The sequence below is a fragment of the Procambarus clarkii genome, chromosome 23 (assembly GCF_040958095.1).
Source record: "Procambarus clarkii isolate CNS0578487 chromosome 23, FALCON_Pclarkii_2.0, whole genome shotgun sequence".
In the NCBI taxonomy this organism is placed as follows: Eukaryota; Metazoa; Arthropoda; class Malacostraca; order Decapoda; family Cambaridae; genus Procambarus; species Procambarus clarkii.
The window spans coordinates 37822120-37848910 of record NC_091172.1 but is presented as its reverse complement, the minus strand read 5'-3'; the positions used below and the strand labels follow the sequence as shown (position 1 = coordinate 37848910).

Here is a 26791-nt window from a genome sequence, read left to right as displayed (position 1 = left end):
ATGGGCAGAGTTTCTTTCACTCTGGTGATCTGTTCACCTAGCAGTAAATAGGTACCTGGGAGGTTATCTTGAGGTTATCTTGAGATGATTTCGGGGCTTTAGTGTCCCCGCGGCCCGGTCCTCGACCAGGCCTCCACACCCCAGGAAGCAGCCCGTGACAGCTGACTAACTCCAAGGTACCTATTTACTGCTAGGTAACAGGGGATTCAGGGTGAAAGAAACTTTGCCCATTTGTTTCTGCCTCGTGCGGGAATCGAACCCGCGCCACAGAATTACGAGTTCTGCGCGCTATCCACCAGGCTACGAGGCCCCATGAGGAGTTAGACAGCTGCTACTGGATACGTCCTGGGGGAGGGGTGTAACAAAAAGGAGGCCTGGTCGAGGACCGGGAAGCGGGGACGCAAAGTACTGAAAATCATCTCAAGATAACCTCAAGGTGACCTCAAGATAACCTGGTCTTGGCTTCATTTGCTTTATCGTTTTCATATTTTTGTTCTGCTTCTCTTCTCACATTGACATACTTATTCCTGGTTCTCTGGTATCTCTCTCTGCTTTCTGGTGTTCTGTTACCCTTTTGTTCAGTTCCTTTGCTTGTATTCATGCCCTATTAAACAACGGATTCTTCTTTTGCTTCCTAGTTTCTGTCCTTTAGGGCCGGAATAAACCTGTTTATTGCCTCCTGACAATTTTGGGTGACATAGTTCTTCATGTCTTGAATGGAATTAGTTCTGAGTTCTGTGTCCCATGGAATGTAACAATGTAACGTACGGTTATGTTACGTTGTTGGGTTGATTAGATACGCAGTGTTTAGTGCGTTTCATATTTATTTAGTAGTCCTAGATACAGCAGTGTCGTAGACGTTAAGACGAAGCCTGGAACAGAGCAGAGAGCTGAGTGTGGCTGGAGTCGCGGAGCTCTATGTGGGAGAGCGTTGTAGCTGGAGGAGTTGTAGTCTGCTACCTGCTCTGTGTCGAAGCTGTAGCGTCTTGGGTCGGTTAGAACTGCCTACACCGAGTACTACATTCTTGTAGTACTCGGTTGTAGTCCTACATTCTTGTAGTACTCGGTTGAGTACACTCAATCTCCAGTACGACTGGAGATTGAGAGATCCCCTAGGAATTTTCTCATCTCATAATTTCCCTTTCGGTACGCCAGCCCTTTGTTTCCCAATTCTTTTTAGGGGGGAGATAATTCCTAGCTCTACCAGGTACTCAAAGATGAATACACTGTGATCACTCATTCCCAAGTGGGCTTCCAACTTATCTTCCCTGATATCCGACTCATTCAGGGTGAATATCAGATCAAGCATAGCTGGTTCATTTTCTCCTCTCATTCTTGTCGGTCCCTTGACGTGTTGATTTAGGAAGTTTCTTGTTGCCACGTCAAGCAGCTTAGCTCTCCATGTGTCTGGTCCTCCATGTGGGTTTATTTTCTCCCAATCTATCTTCCAGTGGTTGAAATCTCCAATGATTAATAGTCCGGATTCGTTCCTGCTAGTGACAGAGGCTGCCAGAGACAGACAGAGACAGATTCAGAGGCAGAGGCTGCCAGAGACAGACAGAGACAGATTCAGAGGCAAAGGCTGTTATATTAATGGTAACCATGTTGTTTCTCTCATATTCCAGTCTGAGTCTTCTGTCATTTGGTGGTGGGTTATATATGACTATGTAACACCACTATATACATAAACTAAAAATAACAACATATTAATGTAACCCTGCCATATAGCATCGGAACCAAAAGGTACCCTTCCAACAAGGAGATGCTACACAGGATTAAAAGACGCTGCCACCATCTGCCTCGACCATTGAGACTATATGAAGCAACGAGGCAAGAAACATTGCTTGACTTAGAGTGCGTACTCTTTCTTTAACTGTCAATATTTATGGGACAGTTGTTAGCCAATTATATTAGAAGCTACGAGGATTCAACAATTGATACAGATGGGAAGCGTAACATGAGTTTATTGAGAACAAATTATGTAATTCACTACTTATAAAATCCTACTTTAATACTGGCAATTGCTACGGGATCCAGACATGGAAACGTATCAAAGATCACACACATTACCTTAAGACCATTCTCTGCCTCTCAGTCGGGTGGATTCACTCTGTCCCCCAAGGCTTGCCTGATGACCTGCAGCATCACTGACCTGCAGCCTCACACTCTCCGACACTCCAGCACTGTCTCTCTCTATGTTCTAACTATCATACAGGGGTATATATACAACTGAATCAGAAGGGGGGGGGGGACGTTTTACACTGTTGTGGGAACGTCTGGTGTGGACCTGTTCCTAGCTGATTCAGCTAACTTGGTCAGCACATCAGGGCATCAGCTGCCCATGACGTACAAAAAAGCAATCAAAATGTATCATTAGTGTGTTTACTAAGACTATCAGGATTTTTCAAAAACAGGAAACAAGCTGACTAGGGTGGAGCCAGATGATATTTCAATTAACTCTAGCTGAATCTGAGGTACAGGCTGATCTTACCAGGGCGTTCCCATGGTGAGTCATGGGTGCACTCTCCCGGCGTTACAACTACTACTATAAGTTTTTGTCATCCAGTTACTACGGTACATGTTATGTAGTCACAGAAACCTTCACAGCCCTATATAACCATCTTCTCAAAACCCCAGCCTCTTCTTATCAGCAAAGCTACTCCACCTCCACCTCTTCATTCCCCATCTTTCCTTACAACACTGTATTCCTGCCAAAACACTGCATTTGTTATAGTTTTCTTTAGCTTTGTTACTGTGAGTGATATTATGTCTCGGTTTTCTTCTAGTGCCCATTCTCTAAGTTCACTTATTTTATTTGTAATCCCATCTGTGTTAGTGTACATTGCCTTGACGTTCTCTTTCTTGTGTTCATTCTCATGTCTCCTTCTTGGTGAGCGTTCTGCTGATGGAGGAAGTTATTGCATTGGTGTGAAGATTTGTGAGATGGTTAACAGGGTCTCAGATAATTCTGGGGTGCAGGGTAGGGTTCAAGGGAAATGGGGGGGGGGGAAAGGGAGGGTATGGGTTAATGGGGGAGGGGAACAGGGAGGATATTGGGGTGAGGGGAGGGTATAGGGTGAAAAGGGTGGGGTAAAGAGGGTATGGGGTGAAGAGGGAGGGGGTACAGGGAGGGAAAGAGAGAAGGGGGTTACAGTGTGGGACTGGAGGAGGGGTGACAGGGTGGGTATAGGGTGAGGAGTGAGGGAGGGAGGAAGGGTTGAATGAGCATTTGAGTTGGGATAGGGAGGGTTTCTATGGGGAGGAGGGTGGTGGTGTTGTTCTCCCCTCTAGTGGTGCTGTGTTGCTCGTTGGGGGTTTCCCATTCACCTCTGAGAATGTTTTATTGGGGGGGGGGCTGTGATTCCCTGGTTTTTTCCTCTCTCCATGCACTTCTTCCTTGTGTCTGCTGCCTTGGCTCTCTCTTCCTTCATTATGTTCCTCTGGAGGAGAACTTTTTTTTGTGTCCTCTAACATATTGCAGTTTGATGTTCTTTGCTAGAAACTCATCCTTTGTGGTCTCTTTTTAAACACTATCTTTATCAGACGATCTCTGTCCTTTTTGTACCAGCCTAACCTGAAAACCTTCTCAATGCTTCGTTCAATCCCTTTATCTTTAACCCCCCTTTAGTATCTCTCTTACTGCCACTCTGTCCTTTCCATTCCATTCTGTCTTACTGGAGCCTTCCTGTTATTTAATGTCCACTGCTATCACTGATATTTTCTTCTCCAGCAACTGATTAGTGCACCTGGTCCTGTGACGTAGCTGCTTTCATGGCTACTTCCTTCACTGTGGACATTGCTTCTGAACTCTTTCTAAGAATTTCTGCAAATGTTGCATGTACAGTGGCAGTCCCTTCTATTGATACATTTCCATCTTCTCTTGGTATGATTATCTGATGCTAACCTTGAGTAGGGTTCTCTTCGAGGCTTCTTATCTTCTCCTTTGCTACTATCAGCTCGCTTTGCAGGTTGCTTATTGTATTCCTTATTTCATGCATTTCCTTTCTGGTTTCCTCCCTGCTTGGGCGAACATCTCCTTCATTTGGTCACTCTGATTTTTTCCTTTATAAATATATGTATGTGATGGATTTTGTGTTGCTTTTAGAGATTTCAAAGCGCATTGTGTCATGATCTTGCCGATAATTTCGACATAGTAATGCTAAAATAAAGTGAGACACTTCTCAGTCCAAATTGTGTGCTATCTCCCTTGATTAATATGAAAGTGAAACTGGATTTTATTTATTCCTGTGTTCAATAAACGATCTTTGGCTGTACACTATATTTATTAGGTATAAATAAACAATCTGGGGCCCAAACAATGTTTTATTAGAATTTAATTAGTCTTTACTAGTTACAAAAAAGAATTGGATCAAATAGTTATGCGAAGAGTACAGTGTACCAGCGGATGAATGGGCATAATAAGGATATATTAATAGGGCCTTCTGCTTATTGATGGGATAACATGATTGAATGGTACAAGTGGATAAACAGGTGTAAAATCACCCATCTTTTACGGGTAAAATAGGGTCTTATGGAGTTGTATATATTTAACTTGCTTCAAGTTGATGGCTCTAAAGTGGTTTTAATAGGGTATTTATTCGACAATAGGTAAGAAATTGGTAAATACAGGTATAAACCTTGTGCTATTTCCCCTGCTTCTAAGTATAGACCTTCTGCAGTATTATTTTATGGTGGCAGTTAATGATTGGTTCAACATGGGCTGAAAATAAATAGGAGATGCTGTATGGGCCTAAAAAAGCTTTCTGCAACTTCATCCTTATGTTTAATTTGCAATCTTTTAATAATCAATTAAATTAATAACAATTTAATAATTATGAAAATGGGATTAAATAAGTGAAAATAGGATTACATATGCAATTATGGAAAACGAACATACTGAGGAAAAATGAAGACTGGCTGGTTGATCACTTCATTGAACATTAGAGATGGCTGGAACCACATGCGTTGCTGAGGTAACTAAATTTAGGGATGACGAAAGGGGGGCCGTTAATCTTCATGGGAAAAAAAGTAGGAAACGGAAAGGAATCCATGTATAATCGTCATAGAAAAATATTAGAGGCCAGAAGGGAGGCATTTAAACTCCATGGAATAATGAAAACCCCCCAATGGGCTAAAGCCACCAGGAAATACGAATGAAAACACCCCCTGGGCTATGATGTGCCATCAGGACAAAAATTAAAACACCCCCAGGGTTACGAGGTGCTGTTGAATAAAAACGAAAACACACCCTTGGCTACTATGACCCGTCGGGGAAAAAATGAAAGCACATCCAGGGCTACAAGGTGCAACTTACGAGGTGCTGTTGGGAAAAGCGAAACGGCACCTTGTAGTCTTACTCCCCACTACTCTTGCTGTGTTGACGAGAGCTGAGAGAGGCAACGTGATACAAGCATTTCTTTGGGTCCCACAGCATGTGCTTGTTGTGTTGGCGAGAGTTGAGAGAGGCAGCGAATTTAGCAAATAAACTTTAGAGTAAATATCACTGCTCTCCTTACCTAGGTGTTCTTAAAGTGTTCAGGTTAGTGATAATACTGGCATTCTGGGTCTAGTAACTTTATCAAAGACTTGTAAATTTTATACTAATAAAGAGCAAGATTTTAGCTTTAATACAGTGTACAATATTTACCTCAGCACTATAACCCACATAATTAGAGCAGTTCTCAGCCTACAGGTTAATGAGCTCCCTGAATGTCATTATGACCTGCGGAATTACAATATAACAATCGTAGATCATTGAAACAAGTATGAGTTAGTATTATTATTAACATCTTGATTGAAAAAAATTATTTGCAATTTTACCTAATATGAGTAATTCATTTAAGTCTTATTACAGTGAGGTGCTGCTCATAATCAGTATCACAGGCCACAGAAACATACACAAGACAATAGGTCTAAACTGTAGTCTGAAGCACATACATATTTCATGAGGTTACAATCAGCTACATCAGATATTATGCATGTTTTAATTTATGAAGTTGTAAATCTTACTGTCTATTATTCACTGCCTCACAAGGGCAGAGATGGGTTCACAGAAGATGCAACTTAAAAAAAAAATAGTAAAATCGTTCTCCATTTTTTAAAAAGAACAAGACAACTAAGGATGAATTGTTAGGATGTCTTCCAATACACCAGATTCAAAGAAATAGTTACACAGTTGATTATACAATAGGCCAAGAGGTCTAAAATCTTTTACACTTTCACATTCAGTAATGTAATGTTCAAGTGAATGAGTTAATGGTTTGTCACAAAGTTTACAGGCTGAATGGTCTGGTAGTGACTCAGCCTCATTAACCTGCCAGATGTGCTATGACTTGCACGTCTGTGTAAGCAAAGGAGACTTGCTGCAATGACTATATCACATTGCCTGGTCCGGTTACTGTGCTCACCATATAAACCATATAAATACCTATTATTATAAAAGTAGTCATAGCTTATAATACTGTAGCCTTCAGGTCTTTGGGCATTTCTTAGTTCTTCTAAATCTGAAGATCTCTCTTTGTGACGATGTCAACGTCATCTGTTGACCGCACCTGACCATATTTTATGCTCCTTGGTGGAAGGCTGTACAAGCATTTCTCTGCCTGTACAGGCTGTACAAGTATCTGGGTGTACATTTCTTTTAAAGAGTTACTTGTACATAATATTGAAAAATATTTTTAATGATAGATTTTGTCTAGTGTTGTTTAACCCTCTCCCCGTTAGGTTGTCTATTACTGCTAGGTTCGTGATAACTTTACCCAGACCTCGGGTTGGATCTGTGAGTTAAAAAGAGGCGCTACGGCCCTATAGAAAGAGAGACGAAAAGAGCCCAAGTTATAGGCCAAATAAGGCCGTAACACTCTTTAATTTGTATTTTTTTAATAACTGCATTAGATGGTCCAAAGTCATAATCCGTAAATTATTTCCTGCAAGCCTCATTGGTCAGTCGCTCTCCTCCCCCAACATGGGATGGGATCCACTTAAATTTTCAACAGAACTTATTATCATTGGCAAAAATCACATTTCTTTTAAAATTACAAGCTACCTCAGACGTTAATTGTGACGGGTTGAGATTTAAAGACTGCAAAGCACTTTTAGTCACACAATACCACTGCACCACCATGAAGTTCAAGTTACTCAGTGGCAAGACAAATACCCAATGTCTCAATTTGTGATGTATAGTCGTTCATTCTTTGCATTCCAGACATAATCATTTCATTCATATTATATACAGCACATGCACAACCTACTCTATCTCAACTCATTTGCACAGAACTATCAGAAAAGGCATAGAATTCATTCATTCATTCGGTTTCATTGGTTTAAGATTTTGAAGATGACTGCCAATAGCTTGTAGTGTTAAGCATCTCAAAGTTTTATTCTTATAGGTTGACTTTAGGCTGTTTGGTGTATAATGCATAGAGACCTGCACATCTTATCAAGGAAGAATATCTTTAACAATTTTATCAGGACTTAGAGACACATTCATTGTCATAAGATTATTAGTACAACAACTGAGCCAACTCACTGTGAGGAGCTTTTAGTGGAGGATTCAGTAAACAGTCAAAGAAGATTAGAATAAATCTCAATTTAATTTGAATAAAGATGGGGGAACATTTTTGTTTTTAATTGTGGTACAAAAAATAATATAAAATAAAACTATTCTCTCATAAATAGAATATAGTCTTAGTTCCTTTCTCATGATTATAATTCTGACAATTCTAGGACAACTCAAGATGATGTGTACAGCCTCATTTTGTACTACATCTTCGCCATTTTCATTGGTTTGTAGAAAAATTAGCAACATGCAAGGCATAATAATCATAAACAGGTCATATAAAGGCAATATAAAAGCTATGAGCATATTTGTTGTTAATGAAAATCCCTTCGCCCACAAGAGTTTTTAGAGGTTTAAGTCGCTCAATAAGTTTTTTGTGAAAGTTGCTGATGAGATCTGAATAACTGACCTCTATTCCTAGATAATATAAGACTCACACGTCTACACCGGCTCCATCATTTGTATAATTATAATGGGGAAACAAGAAACCTGGTTTTTATCAACAGAGATAATGAGGCCATATTCTACTATTGTCTTATTGTCTATTGTGAAAATGCATCAAGTAATGCTTGTAATTCAGTGTTACTGAGGGCCATAATACAAACATCATCAGCGTAACATATAACAGTTTCCCCTAGATTGTACAGGCAAATCATGAATAAGTTTGTGCATAAGTATGTTAAATAGTACAGAGCTTATGTGCCACCTTGAGGTGCCTGGTTCACGTGCAGACCTTCTTGTATTCTTAACTCCTTTAAATTGGACTCTTGCATGCCTCTTGGATAGGTAGCTCTTTATCCAACTCAAAGGAAAGCTTTTATTCCAAATTCATAAATTTTATCTAATAATATTTTACCGTTAGCTACATCGAAAGCTGACTTTAGGTCAACAAAAGCTACTTGTATCCTATCCTGAGAGCATACACAATATTCAGCAAGACGTGTTTGTGCACTACACTTGGGCATGAACCCATATATGTAGAGTAGAAGCTAATTTATCTCTGACCTGAAACTATACACGATTGAGAACAATTCTTTCCAACACTTTACATATGCAGAATGTGAGTGAAGTGGGTCTGAATTGTTGAGTTAGATTTTGGAATTGGTCCTATGAGACTTTGTGTCCATTTTTTTTTTTCAAGATACTGTGTGAGAGGTTCATTTGGTAGAGGTCAAGCAAAGAGTGGCCGGGGACACCATTCAGTTAGCTCATTGCATTATTTCACAAATATTCTTTATGCTTCATATGTCTTTAATTTAGTGAAATTATTCTCTGAAAATGTCTCCATCAACTCATAGATGACGGCTTACATCATATGACATATTTTGTTTCATACGTCGTGAATTATGTGACGTCACGTGACACATTTTGGTTCACACATGGGATGTGCTGCTTACGCCACATGACACATTTTGGTTCACATGTGTTTACTAGTTGTGTTTTTACGGGGGTTGAGCTTTGCTCTTTCGGCCCGCCTCTCAACTGTCAATCAACTGTTTACTAACTACTTTTTTTTTTTCCACACCACACACACACACACACACCCACCCCAGGAAGCAGCCCGTGACAGCTGACTAACTCCCAGGTACCTATTTACTGCTAGGTAACAGGGGCATTCAGGGTGAAAGAAACTTTGCCCATTTGTTTCTGCCTCGTGCGGGAATCGAACCCGCGCCACAGAATTACGAATCCTGCGCGCTATCCACCAAGCTACGAGGCCCCTAAATCTTGTATGTATGTATGAATCTTGTTTCGTCACATGACGTTTATCAATACAGATTTTTTAAGAAAACTTAGTTTTTCTTATGAGCCCCTGTAAGTACCAATCTTTTGCATGTATCTGGATACTATTTATTAATAATAATCTTTGTTATGGTACATAAGAATCAATAATAAGAAGAATTTTTGAGCACATAAACTATCGTGCTCAAAAATATATCTTCAAAATATTTAGTTTGAGGGTAAACAATTGTTTTCTTTATTTACCCTACATTTATTTATATATCTCCTAATCCTACAAAAAACACAAGTAAAACTAAGGAGTATATCCAATGAAATAGTTAATATTTTTATATCCTTAACTCATAGGTAAAGAAGAAAGTATTAGGTATAAACATATACGACCGGGGTTAGGATAACTGCGCACGCCAAGGGTTAATTGTACACCACATTATATTGACCTGATATTCTGCACTTCATTATGTTGACCTATTAACAGATTTTGGCGTTGTCACAATAGTAAAAATTTTAAATTTTTGTTGTAAACAGTAATTTATTTAGTTTGTTTTTCAGTGTATGGAATAAATTCACCTAAAGGTAATATCTGTAGAATTATTCTCAATCCACAGGTTCATCTGTTGATCCATCTCAGGTGAGAGGTGGTTCTTCCAGTCTCCTGTTTCACCTGAAAATATTAAACCTAATTAATTCACATGCAATTAAGAGAGACTGTAGGTACAGTGTGTTATTGTTCATTGTAAAGTTATAGATCTTTTTACATGTGTCATATTAAAGAATAATATTATATTATACGACTGATCATATGTTTTTATACATTTAGGATAAGAAACATTTCAATCCAAAAGAAAACATTACCATGTGTAATGACAAGACACATGCACTTAAAGTGAACTGAATGGGACTTCAATAACATATTCAAAACAAATCTGGCACTACACTTGGCCCAAAGAGACAACATTGTATAATGCATAATTATAACTCATAATAAAAGTTATACAACAGTCCATTGGATTTGTTACCCAAAACTCTACCTTCCAATCGCTTTATATTGACGTTCCCATCACTACTATGTGTACAGAGGTCAACAGTTGAAGAAAGAGGCCCAGTCGTCCCACCCTGGCCTGGAGCTGAAGCCTCAACCCTCTCTCTTGTGAGGCAAGTGTTATGACCACTATACCACATCATGCTCCCTCACTCATTATTGAACGTTGCGAAGGAAATAACATAGCATATGTGATTCTGTATATCGTTGCTAAGTTCTCAGTTTCCACGATGACTCTACTTCAGGTCTCCAAGAAAACAAGTTATTTGTAAGATGCAAATGTCACAAGTTTTTTCCTCAGCTTGACCAGAGCTTGTAGCTACTTTCATTAGACAGATATGATCACATAACTAATGTTATAAACTATAGCTACCTCAAACATCGCTCTTGTTCACTAATACCCCCTCTTGATAATGGTCTAGGGTGAACACCCTTCCATTCTTATGTCTCGACTGTCATTGTAACAGCAGCTCCCAGTGACACCCACATCCACCAGTCATTGTAACAGCAGCTCCCAGTGACACCCACATCCACCAGTCATTGTAACAGCAGCTCCCAGTGACACCCACATCCACCAGTCATTGTAACAGTAGCTCCCAGTGACATCCCACATCCACCAGTCATTGTAACAGCAACTCCCAGTGACACCCACATCCACCAGTCATTGTAACAGCAGCTCCCAGTGACACCCACATCCACCAGGTCATTGTAACAGCAGCTCCCAGTGACACCCACACCCACCAGTCATTGTAACAGCAGCTCCCAGTGACACCCACATCCACCAGTCATTGTAACAGCAGCTCCCAGTGACACCCACATCCACCAGTCATTGTAACAGTAGCTCCCAGTGGCTAAACACCCACCAGTCAATGTAACAGTAGCTCTAAATGACTGCACCGCAAATAGTCATTATAAAAGTCGCACTCAGAGTCTACACACCCATTAGTAACTGTTACAGTCGCCTTGAGTGACTACACACCCACCAGTCGTTGTGACAGCAGCTACCATTGGCTACAATTCAACCAGTCATTGTAACAGTTGCTCTCAGTGACTGCACACCCACAAGTCATTGAATCAATCGCTCAGTAACTACAACTTCCAGTCATAGTAATAGTTGCTCTGAGTGATTACAAGCCCTATTCATTGTAACAGTAGCTTTGAATGACTACACTCCCACCAACCATTGCAACAGTAGCTCTGAGTGGCTGCACCCAACAGTCATTATACAGTATCTCTGAGTGACTACACACTATCCAGGCATTGTAACATTTGTTATCAGTCACTTCACACCCACCAGTCATTGTAACAGTAGCTCTGAGTGACTACAAACCCACCAGTAATTGTAAAAGTATCTGTCAGTAAGTACACACCCACCAGTCATTGTAAAAGTAGCTCGAGAGGACAACACACAACCAAGTCATTGCAACAGTAGCTTACCGTTGACAACAATTAAACCAGTCATGGTAAAGCTCCCAGTGTACAACTCACCCACCAGTCATTGTAACATAGCTCCCAATGACAAGCACACGATCAGGGGGGTTAGTGGTTTTATAAACTGAATACTGAACTTAACCAATACTTTACTTACTGGCGAACAGAGACCCCAACCACTCTCTGATAAAATAAGTTCGACCACGGCAACCACACTGCTGCTACGTCAATCTCTCCCCAATCCTGGAGTAAATATAATAAGTAGGGAGATCACCCTGTGTTACGGCCCTCTCGGGTCGCAACTGGGTTCTTACTCTGATGTTGTTAGAGGAAGGGTATCCGGCCCCAAGCCAGTAGTGGCTTTCAAGGGATGTGATCCGTAACGCAAGTAAATTAAAGGAGAAGGGAAATAAAGTCAAAACTTAATATAATATAATTATCACCGTCACCAATAAATAAGATATAAACGATTACACGGGGGGGGGGGGGGGGATATAAACACTATAATACACGATGTAGTCTTCCTCCAAAGACCCTGGACGTTCACGGTGCCAAGTTCTTGGTGCTCTCGTGGCCTCACGATGAATCCTTCGAGAATGAGTCTACCCCGGCCACAGGCCAGCCAAAACACAGTTCCACTGGGGGCACCGTCGTGGAGGCCGTCAACCACAAGTCCAGCAGATAGCTGGCAGGTTCCGAATCAGCGACGCTGGTTAGGGCCACTCCACGAGCGATACTAGGGTCGCGCCCCTAGTCAGGAGCCTCGTGTGATACCACAGATCACTCTCCTTTCCACAACACCCCAGTGGTTTAAGCATCTCCACCAGTCAGTCCCCGGGTACGACAATCCTTCAACTGCCACTTCACAGGCAGGGTAACACCACAGTGTTCATCCGGGGGCGACTCACAGTTGCTGCAGCAAACACTTGGTGACGAGGACGGCTGCCTTGGGTAGACTGATCCAACTTCCATTACAGCAGTCCCAGGTCGACTCTGTAATCAGACATGTCATCAGTAACAGGAACACACAAAAGCACCTCACTTACAGGCTCAGACACAAACGCCCGACGTATCCACTCCATAGATGGCGTTGTTGTCTGGGCACCACCTCACCAGAGGTCAGCAGCGGCTGTGTTATGAACTAATCAGGACTGAAAACTAGCCCTCGTGGCCAGTACACCTCGTCCTCACCAGGTGTCGTCGTCCACTTGGAGGGGGTTTCGGGAGCTGACCCACAGATGGCGCTGTTGTCACTGCTCCGTGCTCGGACGCTGGATTCGGGTCTGTAACACCCTGTAATCGCCGTACACTCGGGGAAGAGTTTATCGTCACCTTTATGTGGGGGTGCGGCTTCCAGTCTGGCCCCCTTGCTCATGAATACTCACCCCTCTCGAGGCCGCCGTCACCTTCCCTACACTCTTCTTATTATGAGATGACCTCCTAATTCCCCTTTATGATGTTACTGAACTCAGTCAACCATTTGCAACCGTCTCTCTCTTTCTCTCTCTCTCTCTCTCTCTCTCTCTCTCTCTCTCTCTCTCTCTCTCTCTCTCTCTCTCTCTCTCTCTCTCTCTCTCTCTCTCTCTCTCTCTCTCTCTCTCTCTCTCTTTCTCTCTCTCTCTCTCTCTCTCTCTCTCTCTCTCTCTCTCTCTCTCTCTCTCTTCTCTCTCTTACTCTCTCTCTTCTCTCTCTCCTCTCTCTCTCCTCTCTCTCTCTCTCTACCTTCCGTCCTGTCTGTCTGTCTGTCTCTCTCTCCTCTCTCTCTTCCTCTCTCTCTCTCTCTCCTCTCTCTCTCTCTCCTCTCTCTCTCTCTCTCTCTCTCTCTCTCTCTCTCTCTCTCTCTCTGTGGGAACCGACCTGTGAGATTATATTTATTTAATTTATATGAATTTTATATAGAATTTATATTTACGTTAATTTGCATACTTCGATAGCAATTTGTATGATGTTAAGTGGACTGTATTTCTGCAATAATCTCACAAATCGATCCTCTACACCATTAGGGGGGGGGGTTTATATTGAATTTATATATGCAGCCAATCAAACTACAGTATTAACTACACATTAGTTTACAGTGAAGAGGTTCCTTATCTTATTGTACAGCAGGCCTTAGTCCACAGGTATAACCAGGATGTAGACACCAAATTATCCTCTTTGAGGGTAGCTTCCATCACCCAGTAACTGGTAACACAAAGCATGCTTCCTCGTCTTGACCTGTCAAAAAGGCGCTAGCTATGAAGCCAGAATCCTAATATATGACAGCTATATCAGAGAAAACTCTGTACATGGAACCATAAAGACCTAGGCTTAATTACCTTGTTTGAGTCGATCATTCGTGTTCTAACCGGTGCGCCCTATCTACTGACATTAATGCCCAAAAATGATTAGATACAACCGCCGGTTTCGGAAAGACAACTTCCCTTGAGATTGATGACAGCGTGTTGATGATGGCAGATCACTACTCTGATCTTCCATAACACTTCGTCCAAGAGAATTTATAGGAGCCGTAATTCGCCCCACGACTCTGTGGTCTTAAACAATAATAATGGCTGACCACTCCCTCCTCACTGACACTACTGGCCTACATTGTCCAGATGACAGTAAGTGATAGAAGGGTCACATTTACTCTATTTTAATTCTGATAATTAAGTTAATTTATATGAGATGTTTTTATGATGGTAAAGTCCAAAGACTAATGTATTTAAGAATAATTCCCACCATAATAGGTGGTGAATTTATAATAGTATGTGGTAATGATATCCCATTTTCTATAGACAGAAATTCCACTACAAGTTACATTTTCTATAGGTTAACTTGTTTATACAACACAGCAATATTATCTGCCTGTATGATATTATTAAATGGTGTCGGATTTTCCGACATAATTCCCTGGGGGCTGCTCACGGGTCTAAGTCCTATTTAGAACAGACGAACACCGATACTCCTCCTTCGAATTATTAGATTAATTTGATGTTAGTAGTTAGTAATCACACATTTGTGCGTCTGTTCGTACAGGACGGATTTCCCATACTAGAGTTGCAGGGGTTAGAATTCTAATGCGATTTCATTTCCCTGTTAACTCTTGAACGGAAAAATTCAAGCCTAATTACATATTATTTAACCCAGAAGACTGAATGTGATCAAGTACTACAGTCAAGTATGATTTAGGGACTGCAGTGAGATCAGTGACATTAGATATAACTTGAAAAGTTTATAATATATAAACACTGAGGCCCATGGAATACATCTTGATTAAATAATAAATGTATCAAATCAGTCATCAGATTTATTGGGGTTTAATTTAGTTAATTGATTCAGAAGATTGAATAGCTCATCATGAAAGTAAAGTATGGTTCTGAGACTGCAATAGGTTCAGTGACATTGGTCGCAGTGATTTGTAGCTGTTTAGGCTACTGTTCACTGATTTGCCACTGAGGCCTCATGAACTCATCTTCAGCTTTAAATGATGATACTAACATCAACCTCTGTTACTATAGTCAGCTGTAATCTCCTTAGTATAATGCTACTGGAGAAATATAATCAGCTGACAAATTTAGATTTCTATTGGTATTGTTTATCTGCAGCCATAGGTCTCCCCAGGCTTGATACTGGGCCTGAGAGTAATTTACCTCCTGCAGAGTTTAACATGGTTATGCCCTGATATTTAGTAGGGCTACCAATGAATCGATGGTAGTAGTCTGTCCCAACAAGGAGACTGAAGTCGGTGAGGTGATCAGACTAAATATTATCTGCCAATTTTATTCCTCTATTTCTCAGGAATTTGGCTGTTGCTCTCAGACCTTGAACTTGTAGGTCTACTGGTATTTTGTCCACCACAATGGCTTGTACTTGACAGACGTACCTGCCTAAACGTACTGATGGTTGTACCACCTGGTAGACTTGAGGTCCTGCATCTGTTACAAACCCTGAGATATTGAATGACATCTGGGCTACAGGCCTTAATTGTAGTTCATCTGCCAACTTTTTAGTGACATATGTTCTCTGGGACCCTTGGTCAAACAACCCACGGGTATGGACCTTGGCCCTCTTATTCAGGATGGTAATTTGGGCAGTAGGCAAAGTCGTATTACCTTTAGACTTTGCCGATTGGACACTCTTTGTTTGTTGCACCTTGCAGTACTGTACTGTGGTGGGAATGCTATCTTCCACCTTGGGGTTTGGAGACGTTGTTTTGGTGTCTCTGCACAATGCTGCATGGTGCTGAACTTTGTTACACCAATTACAGGTGTGTAATTGGGTATCACAGTAGTTGATGTTATGTTTCCTGAGGCACCTCGTGCAATGTTACAAATCTTTAAGTCGCTCAACACGGGCGTCACTATCAGGAAAATTAGGGCAGTGGTACATTGAATGTTTCTCATTGCAGAACAAACATGTTCCATAGCTTCCAGTACCCTTTGGTTTACGTTCTTGGGAGACACAGTAACTATAGGCTTGGAGGGTCCCACTGCATATACGCCCATACTGCTACTGTTCCACTTTGGTGTTGAATTATATTGTCTAGATTGATTTGGAGTACCTTTGGTACTCTGTGGTTTACTATTATTGGTTTCTGAGGGTTTACTTGGTGGTTTTAATTTGTCATGTGTTCGTAATTGATGAACTACTGACTTTAAACCCTCAGATATTTCATTCATGGATAAGATACTTTTATTGTAATGAGCACTCATTTGTCTCAATATGTCCCTAGGTATTTTCTCCTGGACAATTATTTTCAAGACCGACTCAGCCCCGTTTGTATCTGCTGTCAGGCTGAGGGCATTGATCAATGATTCTACCTCCAGCTTGAAGACTTGGAGTGATTCAGCTGAAGGTAAATGGGGTAAATGCAACAGCTCATGAACTAAATGTGATGTTCTTACTTCTGGATCAGCATAATTGTCCTTGAGGAGTTTACTGCCAGATCATAGCCGTCATTAGTTAATCTCAGATGGGATACTACTGTTTTAGCCTCACCTGATAATTGGCCTTGCAAATAAGAGAATTTACTACTCTTTGGTAAAGATTGTTTTGAGTCCACAAGGTCAACGAATTTGTTCCAAAATTCGTCCCAATCTTCCTCATCTTTTCCTGAGAAAGTGGGTAAATTAATTGGAGGGATTCGAGCTTCTGCTTGACTCGTATTAGATGCAACTGTTGTTGTTGTTGCTGTAGTTGTTGCCTTGTTCTGGGCAATTAATTTGACGTAAGGCTGTAATGTGGCCTGAGTGTGATCTTCATAATTCGCAAGATCAACCATAATGTCGTCTATTTCTGTTTCTGATAAATTGGTGTTGGCAAGTTCAGCCACATATGTTGCTATTTGGCATTTGATTTGCTCAAATTTACCTGCAGCTGCTTGATAATAGCTTTCCAGGTCAGCATAATCAACTTGAGATTGTTGTGACAAATCTTCACATTTCTTGATCTGTCTTGTTAAGTGGCCTTTAAGACCTGCAAGGGTTCTTTTCATTCTCCCTGCATTATCCATACTGGCTAGTTGGTGAAGCCTTGTGGGACTTGTACTTGGGTCGCTCATAATACTGAACAAGCACTGATGTTAGACTAGGGTAAAATTTCTGCACTCACTAGGCTGTAATCCTACCTCTACTAGAGGTTAGCACTTAAAATTAATACACATTATATATATACAATCATACACACTAATGATTTGAGTGATAAACCAGTGTCATTGGAAGTACCTTTAGGTTAGCTCTTCTATTTCACCCTAGGATGGTATAGACACTAATTAATCACTCAAAGGTGTAATGATCATAAGTAAATTATTATATATACACAACTCAACTCGAGTTGATAAAATTTACACCCAAAATAGGGTCTGCACCATTCATTAATGGTGCTGGGTTGTTTAATATAGTACAACTAGACTATGGTAATGGGACTAGGATGAACAATAAATAGTTTAACTAGTCAATGGTAATATCCTACCCTGTTGTGGGTTGGCAATTAGTAAATATTATGTTGTGAACACTAGTGCAATATATATTAAATAATTCTCTATTTTGGAGAAATAATATGCACAATTATTGATAATAGCCTCTTAATTGCCTCTATGAAACTTCTAATATTATCAAGAAGTATTAAATATTATTAGTGACCTCGCGAAATAAAGTCCACAAAATTCGTGGATAATCTCTCGCGAAATTTAACACCACGAAACCCGTGAACAATCTCGTGAAGACACAGCCACTAATTTGGCTGGCTTCAATATTAGCGCTGTCATTTCACAGAATAACACGCCATCAAATCTGTGGGTGTGCATGAAACCGCTGATGAGGCTGATCTGAACTGAGGGGGACTCCTGAGCTCGCACGAGGCAACGCCGCCGTCTTTGACTGGCTTTGTATAAATCACACTGCACTAGTATATTTAATGAATCCACTGGTTAACTGGTTCATCCGGTACTAAGATGACCAAATAATCTGTCATCCGACTCGCAGATGACCAATAATGTGGGTTCATAGGGCCAATAATCTGTCATCCGGTTCGAAGGACCAAATAAATTGGGAACCGACCTGTGAGATTTATATTTATTTAATTTATATGAATTTATATAGAATTTATATTTACGTTAATTTGTATACTTCGATAGCAATTTGTATGATGTTAAGTGGACTGTATTTCTGCAATAATCTCACAAATCGATCCTCTACACATTAGGGGGGGTTTATATTGAATTTATATATGCAGCCAATCAAACTACAGTATTAACTACACATTAGTTTACATTGAAGAGGTTCCTTATCTTATTGTACAGCAGGCCTTAGTCCACCAGGTATAACCAGGATGTAGACACCAAATTATCCTCTTTGAGGTAGCTTCCATCACCCAGTAACTGGTACACAAAGCATGCTTCCTCGTCTTGACCTGTCAAAAGGGCGCTAGCTATGAAGCCAGAATCCTAATATATGACAGCTATATCAGAGAAAACACTGTACATGGAACCATAAAGACCTATGCTTAATTACCTTGTTTGAGTCGATCATTCGTGTTCTAACCGGTGCGCCCTATCTACTGACATTAATGCCCAAAAATGATTAGATAAACCGCGGTTTCGGAAAGACACTTCCCTTGAGATTGATGACAGCGTGTTGATGATGGCAGATCACTACTCTGATCTTCCATAACACTTCGTCCAAGAGAATTTATAGGAGCCGTGATTCGCTCCACGACTCTGTGGTCTTAAACAATAATAATGGCTGACCAGTCAATCCTCACTGACGCTACTGGCCTACATTGTCCAGATGACAGTAAGTGATAGAAGGGTCACATTTACTCTATTTTAATTCTGATAATTAAGTTAATTTATATGAGATGTTTTTATGATGGTAAAGTCCAAAGACTAATGTATTTAAGAATAATTCCCACCATAATAGGTGGTGAATTTATAATAGTATGTGGTAATGATATCCCATTTTCTATAGACGGAAATTCCACTACAAGTTACATTTTCTATGGGTTAACTTGTTTATACAACACAGCAATATTATCTGCCTGTATGATATTATTAAATGGTGTCGGATTTTCCGACACTCCCTCCCTCTCTCTCTCTCTCTCTCTCTCTCTCTCTCTCTCTCTCTCTCTCTCTCTCTCTCTCTCTCTCTCTCTCAATCTCTCTCTCTCTCTCTCTCTCTCTGTCTCTCTCTCTCTGTCTCTCTCTCTCTGTCTCTCTCTCTCTCTCTCTCTCTCTCTCTCTCTCTCTCTCTCTCTCTCTCTCTCTCTCTGTCTCTTCTCTCTCTCTGTCTCTCTCTCTCTCTCTCTCTCTCTCTCTCTCTCTCTCTCTCTCTCTCTCTCTCTCTCTCTCTCTCTCTCTCTCTCTCTCTCTCTCTCTCTCTCTCTCTCTCTCTCTCTCTGTCTCTCTCTCTCTCTCTCTCTCTCTCTCTCTCTCTCTCTCTCTCTCTCTCTCTCTCTCTCTCTCTCTCTCTCTCTCTCTCTCTCTCTCTCTCTCTCTCTCTCTGTCTCTCTCTCTCTCTCTCTCTCTCTCTCTCTCTCCTCTCTCTCTCTCTCTCTCTCTCTCTCTCTCTCTCTCTCTCTCTCTCTCTCTCTCTCTCTCTCTCTCTCTCTCACTCTCTCTCTCTCTCTCTCTAAGCCCATAATCTAGGGCTGTCAATCACCTTAAATTGGATACCAAGTCACATTGGCATTGATGGTAATGAAAAGGCAGACTCACTAGCAAAAACTGCCTCTGCTCTATCTGTTGTACAGTTCAAATACCTCCAAGTTTCTCACAGATTATGCAGCAAATCTAGAAGAAAATATTCTCAACTATCAAAAGTCGCCACAGAGGTAAAGTAGCGGAAGGAAGATCCACTGCGATATGGTACGAACAAGCTACTGGTTACTCATCTTTCAAGCCTGGCAAAAAGATATCCAGAGACACTGCAGTAGCCATACAAATTGCTGGAAGGTAATGAACCCAATAGTTAACTTTTTATTCTAGCATAGTTGAGGCAGTTGATAGTGGTATGGATTGTGATGTTGTGTACCTTGACTTTAGCAAAGCTTTTGATACAGTACCACATGAAATACCGATTAAAATGATAGAGGCTCATGGTATTGGGGGGTGCTATATTAAGTTGGATTAGGACATGGCTAAGAACATAAAAACATAAGAACAAAGGCAACTGCAGAAGGCCTATTGGCCCATACGAGGCAGTTCCTATTTATAACCACCCAATCCCACTCATATACATGTCCAACCCGCGCTTGAAACAATCTAGGGACCCCACCTCCACCACGTTACGCGGCAATTGGTTCCACAAATCCACAACCCTGTTACCGAACCACAGGGTTACTGAACCAGTATTTACCCAAGTCTTTCCTAAATCTAAACTTATCCAATTTATACCCATTGTTTTGTGTTGATACTTTTAGTACCCTATTAATATCCCCTTTGTTATGTCCATTCATCCACTTGCAAACCTCTATCATGTCACCCCTAACTCTTCGCCTTTCCAGTGAATGCAACTTAAGCTTTGTTAATCTTTCTTCATATGAAAGATTTCTAATTTGGGTAATTAACTTAGACATCCTACGCTGGACATGTTCAAGTGAATTTATATCCATTCTATAATACGGCGACCAAAACTGAACTGCATAATCTAAATGGGGCCTAACCAGAGCAAGATATAGCATAAGAACCACACCAGGTGTCTTGTTACTAACGCTTCGATTAATAAATCCCAGTGTCATATTTGCCTTATTACGAACATTCATGCATTGATTCATTTGTTTTAAATTCTTACTAATCATAACTGCCAGATCCCTTTCGCAATCCGAATTCGCAATCTCAACACCATCTAGCTCGTATCTTGTAACTCTATCATCATTACCTAGCCTCAGAACTTTACATTTATCAGCATTAAACTGCATCTGCCAATCCTTTGACCATTTCAAAATCCTATTTAGATCAACTTGAAGTGGTAGTGAGTCTTCTTCCGAATTAATTTCCCCATTGATTTTTGTATCATCGGCAAATTTGCAATTGTTGCTACTCAAACCTGAATCTAAATCATTTATATAAATTATAAACAACAGAGATCCCAGGACAGCCTTGAGGCACTCCACTTTTTTGGAGTGGAGTGAGAGAGAGAGAGAGAGAGAGAGAGAGAGAGAGAGAGAGAGAGAGAGAGAGAGAGAGAGAGAGAGAGAGAGAGAGAGAGAGAGAGAGAGAGAGAGAGAGAGAGAGAGAGAGAGAAAGTGAGAGAGAGAGAGAGAGAGATAGAGAGAGAGAGAGAGAGAGAGAGAGAGAGAGAGAGAGAGAGAGAGAGAGAGAGAGAGAGAGAGAGAGAGAGAGAGAGAGAGAGAGAGAGAGAGAGAGAGAGGGAGAGGGAGAGACAGAGAGGGAGAGGGAGAGAGAGAGAGGGAGAGGGAGAGAGAGAGAGAGAGAGAGAGAGAGAGAGGAGAGAGAGAGAGAGAGAGAGAGAGAGAGAGAGAGAGAGAGAGAGAGAGAGAGAGAGAGAGAGAGAGAGAGAGAGAGAGAGAGAGAGAAAGAGAGATAGAGAGAGGGAGGGTGTAACAAGCTAGGTTTGTTGTAAGAAGGTTCCAGAAGGTTCCAGAAGTCTCGTGTAGAGACCTGACCCCAGCAACGCGCATCCCCCAGGGAATTCGCAATGAAAATAATTGACGCCTTTGTTCATAGTTTCGTATAATGAATCATCCTATAGTATTCACTTATTTAGAGAAATTAGCCTTCATTCATTTTGCATTCAAATTGTATTGTATAGTATTACTGTTTATAATATCAAGAGTATTCTAATTATTGAGTTAAGTCACCATCAGTGACGTCACGAGCCAGCACTACTCTTTATTGCGGAGTGACCTGGCGGTCATAGGTCACAAGGTTCCATGTCCTCTATTTCTCAAAGGTCAAAGAGCAATTTTGTAATTGGAAATAGCTCTTCCTTAAAATGCTTGGGTAATTTAACTTCAGTTAAAATAATTCAACCAATCTGGATCATTCAGTGCAAACAGAGGTTAATTGTTAAACTTAAGCCTTGCTAGTAACTTGGTAAAACTTAGACTATGCAGAAGGATACAATCAATGCTCTCGTCTGGGTAGGACCAGACGAGCATGGGTAGGACAGTGTGTTTTGAGAAACAACTCGGGCAGGTGGCCTTCCATCTTCGGCCTCCAGACCAGCAGTCCACCGCTGGTCGTCTATAGAAGGTAAAAGTTTGCTCAGAGTTTTGTAGTATAGGGATAGTCAATTCGTTGCCTGACTGGGAGTGCTCCAATTATTTAGATTTTGCTTAATTCTGAATAAATTAATTAGCTAGTAATTTGTCTTTTTATTAATTTCCATGTGTGTGTTATATTTATGTGAATTGGTCCTTGTCACGTGGTCCCCACGAGGCCGAGTTGAATTGGGCGCCGATTCTAACACCAAATCGAAATTCATCATTACCGTTGATTTTTAATTAATTCCACACTTAAGATCCAAAGTCATATGTTCCTAGTGGGGATCAAGCCCCAAGGTTGATTGGTTAGCATGATCGATCCAGACCTCGATCATTGCCCAGTGTAACTGGTCTGGTGGTGGCGGCGGAATGGCGACCCTTGGGTTTTGCTAGAAGCCTAGTCCACATCATACGGGTTGTAGAATCTCAAGCCGGTAAATCGTCTTGAAACCACGTGGCGTGGGGTCGGCTCAAGTGAAAGTTTTGGGGTCTCTTGGTAGAGAACAAAAGTAAGATACGGGTAGAGGGAGAGAAAAGGGGGTAAAGATCATTCAGAACCCCCCCCCCCCATGTTACAAGGGAGAAAGAGAGAGGGAGAGGGTGTTACGAACCAAAATTCCTCGCCCAAGCATGAAGCCGTGATGTCCACACCATGTGTGAGTCCCCTCCCAAAAATCCCACAACATGGACAACGCCATCTAGAGATGCCGGGAGATGCCGGCAATAAGTGCTGGATTCCTGTCCTAATCGGCTCGTGACGTAGCCGCTGCTGACCTCTGGTGAGGTGGTGCTTAGACAGTGAACGCCATCTATGGAACGAAGAGATGGACGTTTGTGTCTAAGCTAGTAAGTGATGTTTCCTAGTGATCCCATGTAGTGTCCCCAGTACTGATGACGTGTCTGCTTTCAGAGTCATCCTAGGACGGCTGTGAGGTACGTTGAATCAGTCTACCCAAGGTAGCCAAGGTCTCTTCACTAGTCTGCTTTGTAGAAGCTGTAAGCCACCCCCGGACGACCTCTGCTGAGTGTGTGATTGCCTGCCTGAGGAGTGGCATTAACGGGATTCGCCGTATCCGGGGCTGGTTGGTGGAAGAGACAACCCACTGTGGTGCCAACCGGGGAGAGTGACCAGCGAGTCACACGAGGCTTAGGGCTAGGGCTCGCAACCCTAGTATTAGTCGGGAGTGGCCTAACAGCGAGGCTGACTAGTACCTGCCAGCTACAGGCTGGACTGTGGTTGTAGGCCATCACGACGAGGCACCCAGTGGGATTGTAATTTGGCTGGCCTGTGGCCAGGGTAGATTCATCGTGGGTTCTGGGCCACGGAAGAGGAAACCAGGAAAGGCTACGCAGAGTGAGCGTCGCCAAGTGATCAGTGTCTTCAGAGGAAGACGAAGATGTATATACTGTGTAGTAATAATTCCCTTTTGTGATTTTAATTTACATACGGAGGTGGGAAAGGAATATATATATAAATTAGTATACTTGTGTATTTAATGTACCTCCCCCGTTGATTTTACTTGCATTACGGAGCTCACCCCTTGAAAGCCTCTACTAACTTGGGGCCGGATACCCAAAAAACTAATACCATCAGAAAAGAACCCGGTTGCGTCCCAGTAGGGCCGTAACATTATTGGCATCCCCAGCGGGATCCGACCCCTTGTCAAGTATGTTTGACAGGGGTGGTGACGTAGTGCAATCCCCTGTGAATAATTCCCCTGTTTGTAATTATTAGGACGTTATACGTCCTGTTCAGTGTAGCGTGATCACGTGCAGTATTGGCGAGTGCGGTGCTCAGTGTGATTAAGTGCAATATTGGCGAAGTACAGTGCTCGGTGTGTTAAGTGCTCAAGTGAAGCGGTGTGTTAAGTGTTCATGCACCACTTAAGTGACAATGGCGGAGAAAGTGACTATTGAGGATCTGGACGATGTTCAGGACTTTCTGAACAACGAGGACTGTCTTGCCAGATTGAAATATCTGGGAAAGCAAGAACTTGTGCTAGTGAGTGCCTATCTGGAGATCAAAATATGTGAAAGTGATTCCCGTGTTGAGATCTTGTGAAAGGTTCACAAACATTTGAAGGCCGGGGAGAAGTAGGAAAGGGAGGCACAGAGTACAAAGGAAAGTGAAGTGGTAGTTGCCACTGAAAAGGAAGATAAAGGTAGTGACGGTGAAAGTGATGCAGGTGAACTGAATATAAGTTTTCTAACTGTCAGAATGCGTGCCTTAGAAATAAATAGTGAGATAGAGTGGAAGAAGTTAGAAATAGAACGGGAAATTAAAGAAAAGGAAATGGCAATGAAAGGAAAGGAAATAGAGAAAGAACGAGAAATAAAAGAAAAGGGAATGGAAATGAAACGTTTGGAATTACAAGAAAGGAAAGAAGAGCGAGAAAGAGAAGAAAGAAGAGAAAGAGAGAGAGAGAAGAACGAGAAAGGGAAGGAAAGGCAACACGAGTTAGAAGTGCTACGATTAGGTGGTCAGAGGAAAACAACGGAAACAAGTAGTTTCGATCCGGTAAGAAATATAAAGATGGTCCCAAAATTCAACGAAAAGGAAGTTTCGAAGTTCTTCGCTGCCTTCGAGAAGGTTGCTGCCTCTTTGGCTTGGCCAAAGGAGAATTGGGCCATCATGATTACAGTCCGTCTTAACTGGGAAGGCCCAAATTGCCTACTCCACGTTGTCCCTTGATGACTCCAGTGATTACAACAAGGTGAAAAAGGTAGTGCTCATGGCTTACCAGTTGGTGCCTGAGGCTTATAGGCAGAAGTTCAGGAACCTGAAGAAGACCTCGGAGCACACGTTCACCGAGTTTGCGACCATCAAGGAACGGCTTTTTCAGGAGTGATGTGCTTCTCGGAAGGTGAAGACGAAAGAAGACCTCGAGCAGCTCATACTGTTAGAGGATTTCAAAGACTGCCTATTAGGGGATCTGAAGACATGCTTAGAGGAACAACAGATGGAGACCTTAAGTGCAGCAGCCGCTATGGCTGAAGAATACGTCTTGACGCATAGGCCTTCTGTTAGGTATGTCCCAAAGACCTACTCAAGATATTCGGCCAAACATAAACCTGAGGATAAGACCTCGTAGTGCCGCCAAGTCAACTTCAGATAGTCCTAGGAGGTTTAGTCCAAATTAAGGACATAATGTGTTGGACCTGTGGAAAGAAAGGGCACATCGCTGCTAGGTGTAGCAGAGCGGGTAACAATCCACGTAGGGAAGTTATGCTGGTATGTAGTATAGTACCACCGATGGCCACCCTAGAGAAGAGGAAAGAGTTGTTCGCCTCATATACTCCACAAGGGTATGTATCAAGTGACCACTTTGGTAAGCCCGCGGCAGTACTCAGAGACAGTGGAGCTGCCCAGTCTCTGATTTTGGAAAAGTCATTACCTGAAGGTGTATCAGCGAATGGGACACAGAAGGTAATCCTAGGTGGTTTTCCTTCCACATTGTATACGTTGCCCTTTTGATAAAGGTGCATTTAGAGTCCCAACACTTCAAAGGCGAGTGTAAGTTAGCTGTGGTGGACAGTCTTCCCATAGAAGGAATTGACGTTATTTTGGCCAATGACTTAGCCCTAGGTTTGTTACCTAACCATACCCTGGTCATGGAAGATCCAGTGTGTGAAGAGACAAGTCCAATTGCGGTAGTGCAAACAAGGTCTCAGGCTCAATTCCAGGTACCATCAGATTTAAATGCTTTGTTTGACTCTCCTCCTATCCCACAGGTTACGAGTAGCCATTCACCTGACCCGCCAGTCCCGATGCCAGTTCCTGAATGCTGGACTCGAGCCAGTCTGCTAGAAGTGCAGAGGAAGGACCCTCAAGTACAAAAGTTGGCTAATACCATAGAGTCTCCTACGAAAGGAGGTGATCTGTACATCTGGTCGAATGAAGTACTATGTCGCAGGTGTCCACCGAAATACCCCCAGTCAACTGAGGTTGGTAAGCGGATAGTCGTCCCAGCCGTGTTCCAATCTAAGCTGTTAGAAACGGCTCATGCCAATAGATTTGCTGGACATGGTGGGGTTTCGAAAACCTTTCATCAACTAGCTAAGTGTTTCTACTGGCCGCACATGAAGAAGGACGTACGTCGCTTCTACAAAACCTGCCACGCCTGCCAGATGGCAGGGAAAGCAAACCAGCCTGTACCTAAAGCTCCTTTATGCCCTATCCCATCCATGGGTGAGCCCTTCGAGCCCCTCATTCTGGATATAGTTGGCCCGCACCCCTTCTACCTCAGGGGTGCAGTATTTGCTCACTATATTAGATCGGGTTAGTAGGTACCCAGAAGCGATCCCTCTTAAGACCATCA

The 26791-nt window shown here is 41.9% G+C and overlaps 1 protein-coding gene across 1 annotated transcript in view; it reads right to left on the bottom strand.

Annotated features, from left to right (window-relative positions):
- Positions 1-9838: 9838 nt before the first annotated feature.
- Positions 9839-26791, bottom strand: part of LOC138367715 (sulfotransferase 1E1-like) — a 39584-nt gene continuing 22631 nt past the window's right edge. Inside the window, exon 3 of the mRNA XM_069329675.1 lies at positions 9839-9962. Coding sequence (XP_069185776.1) covers positions 9865-9962 — 98 coding nt within the window. The 3' untranslated portion in view covers positions 9839-9864. The remainder of the gene's footprint in view (positions 9963-26791) is intronic.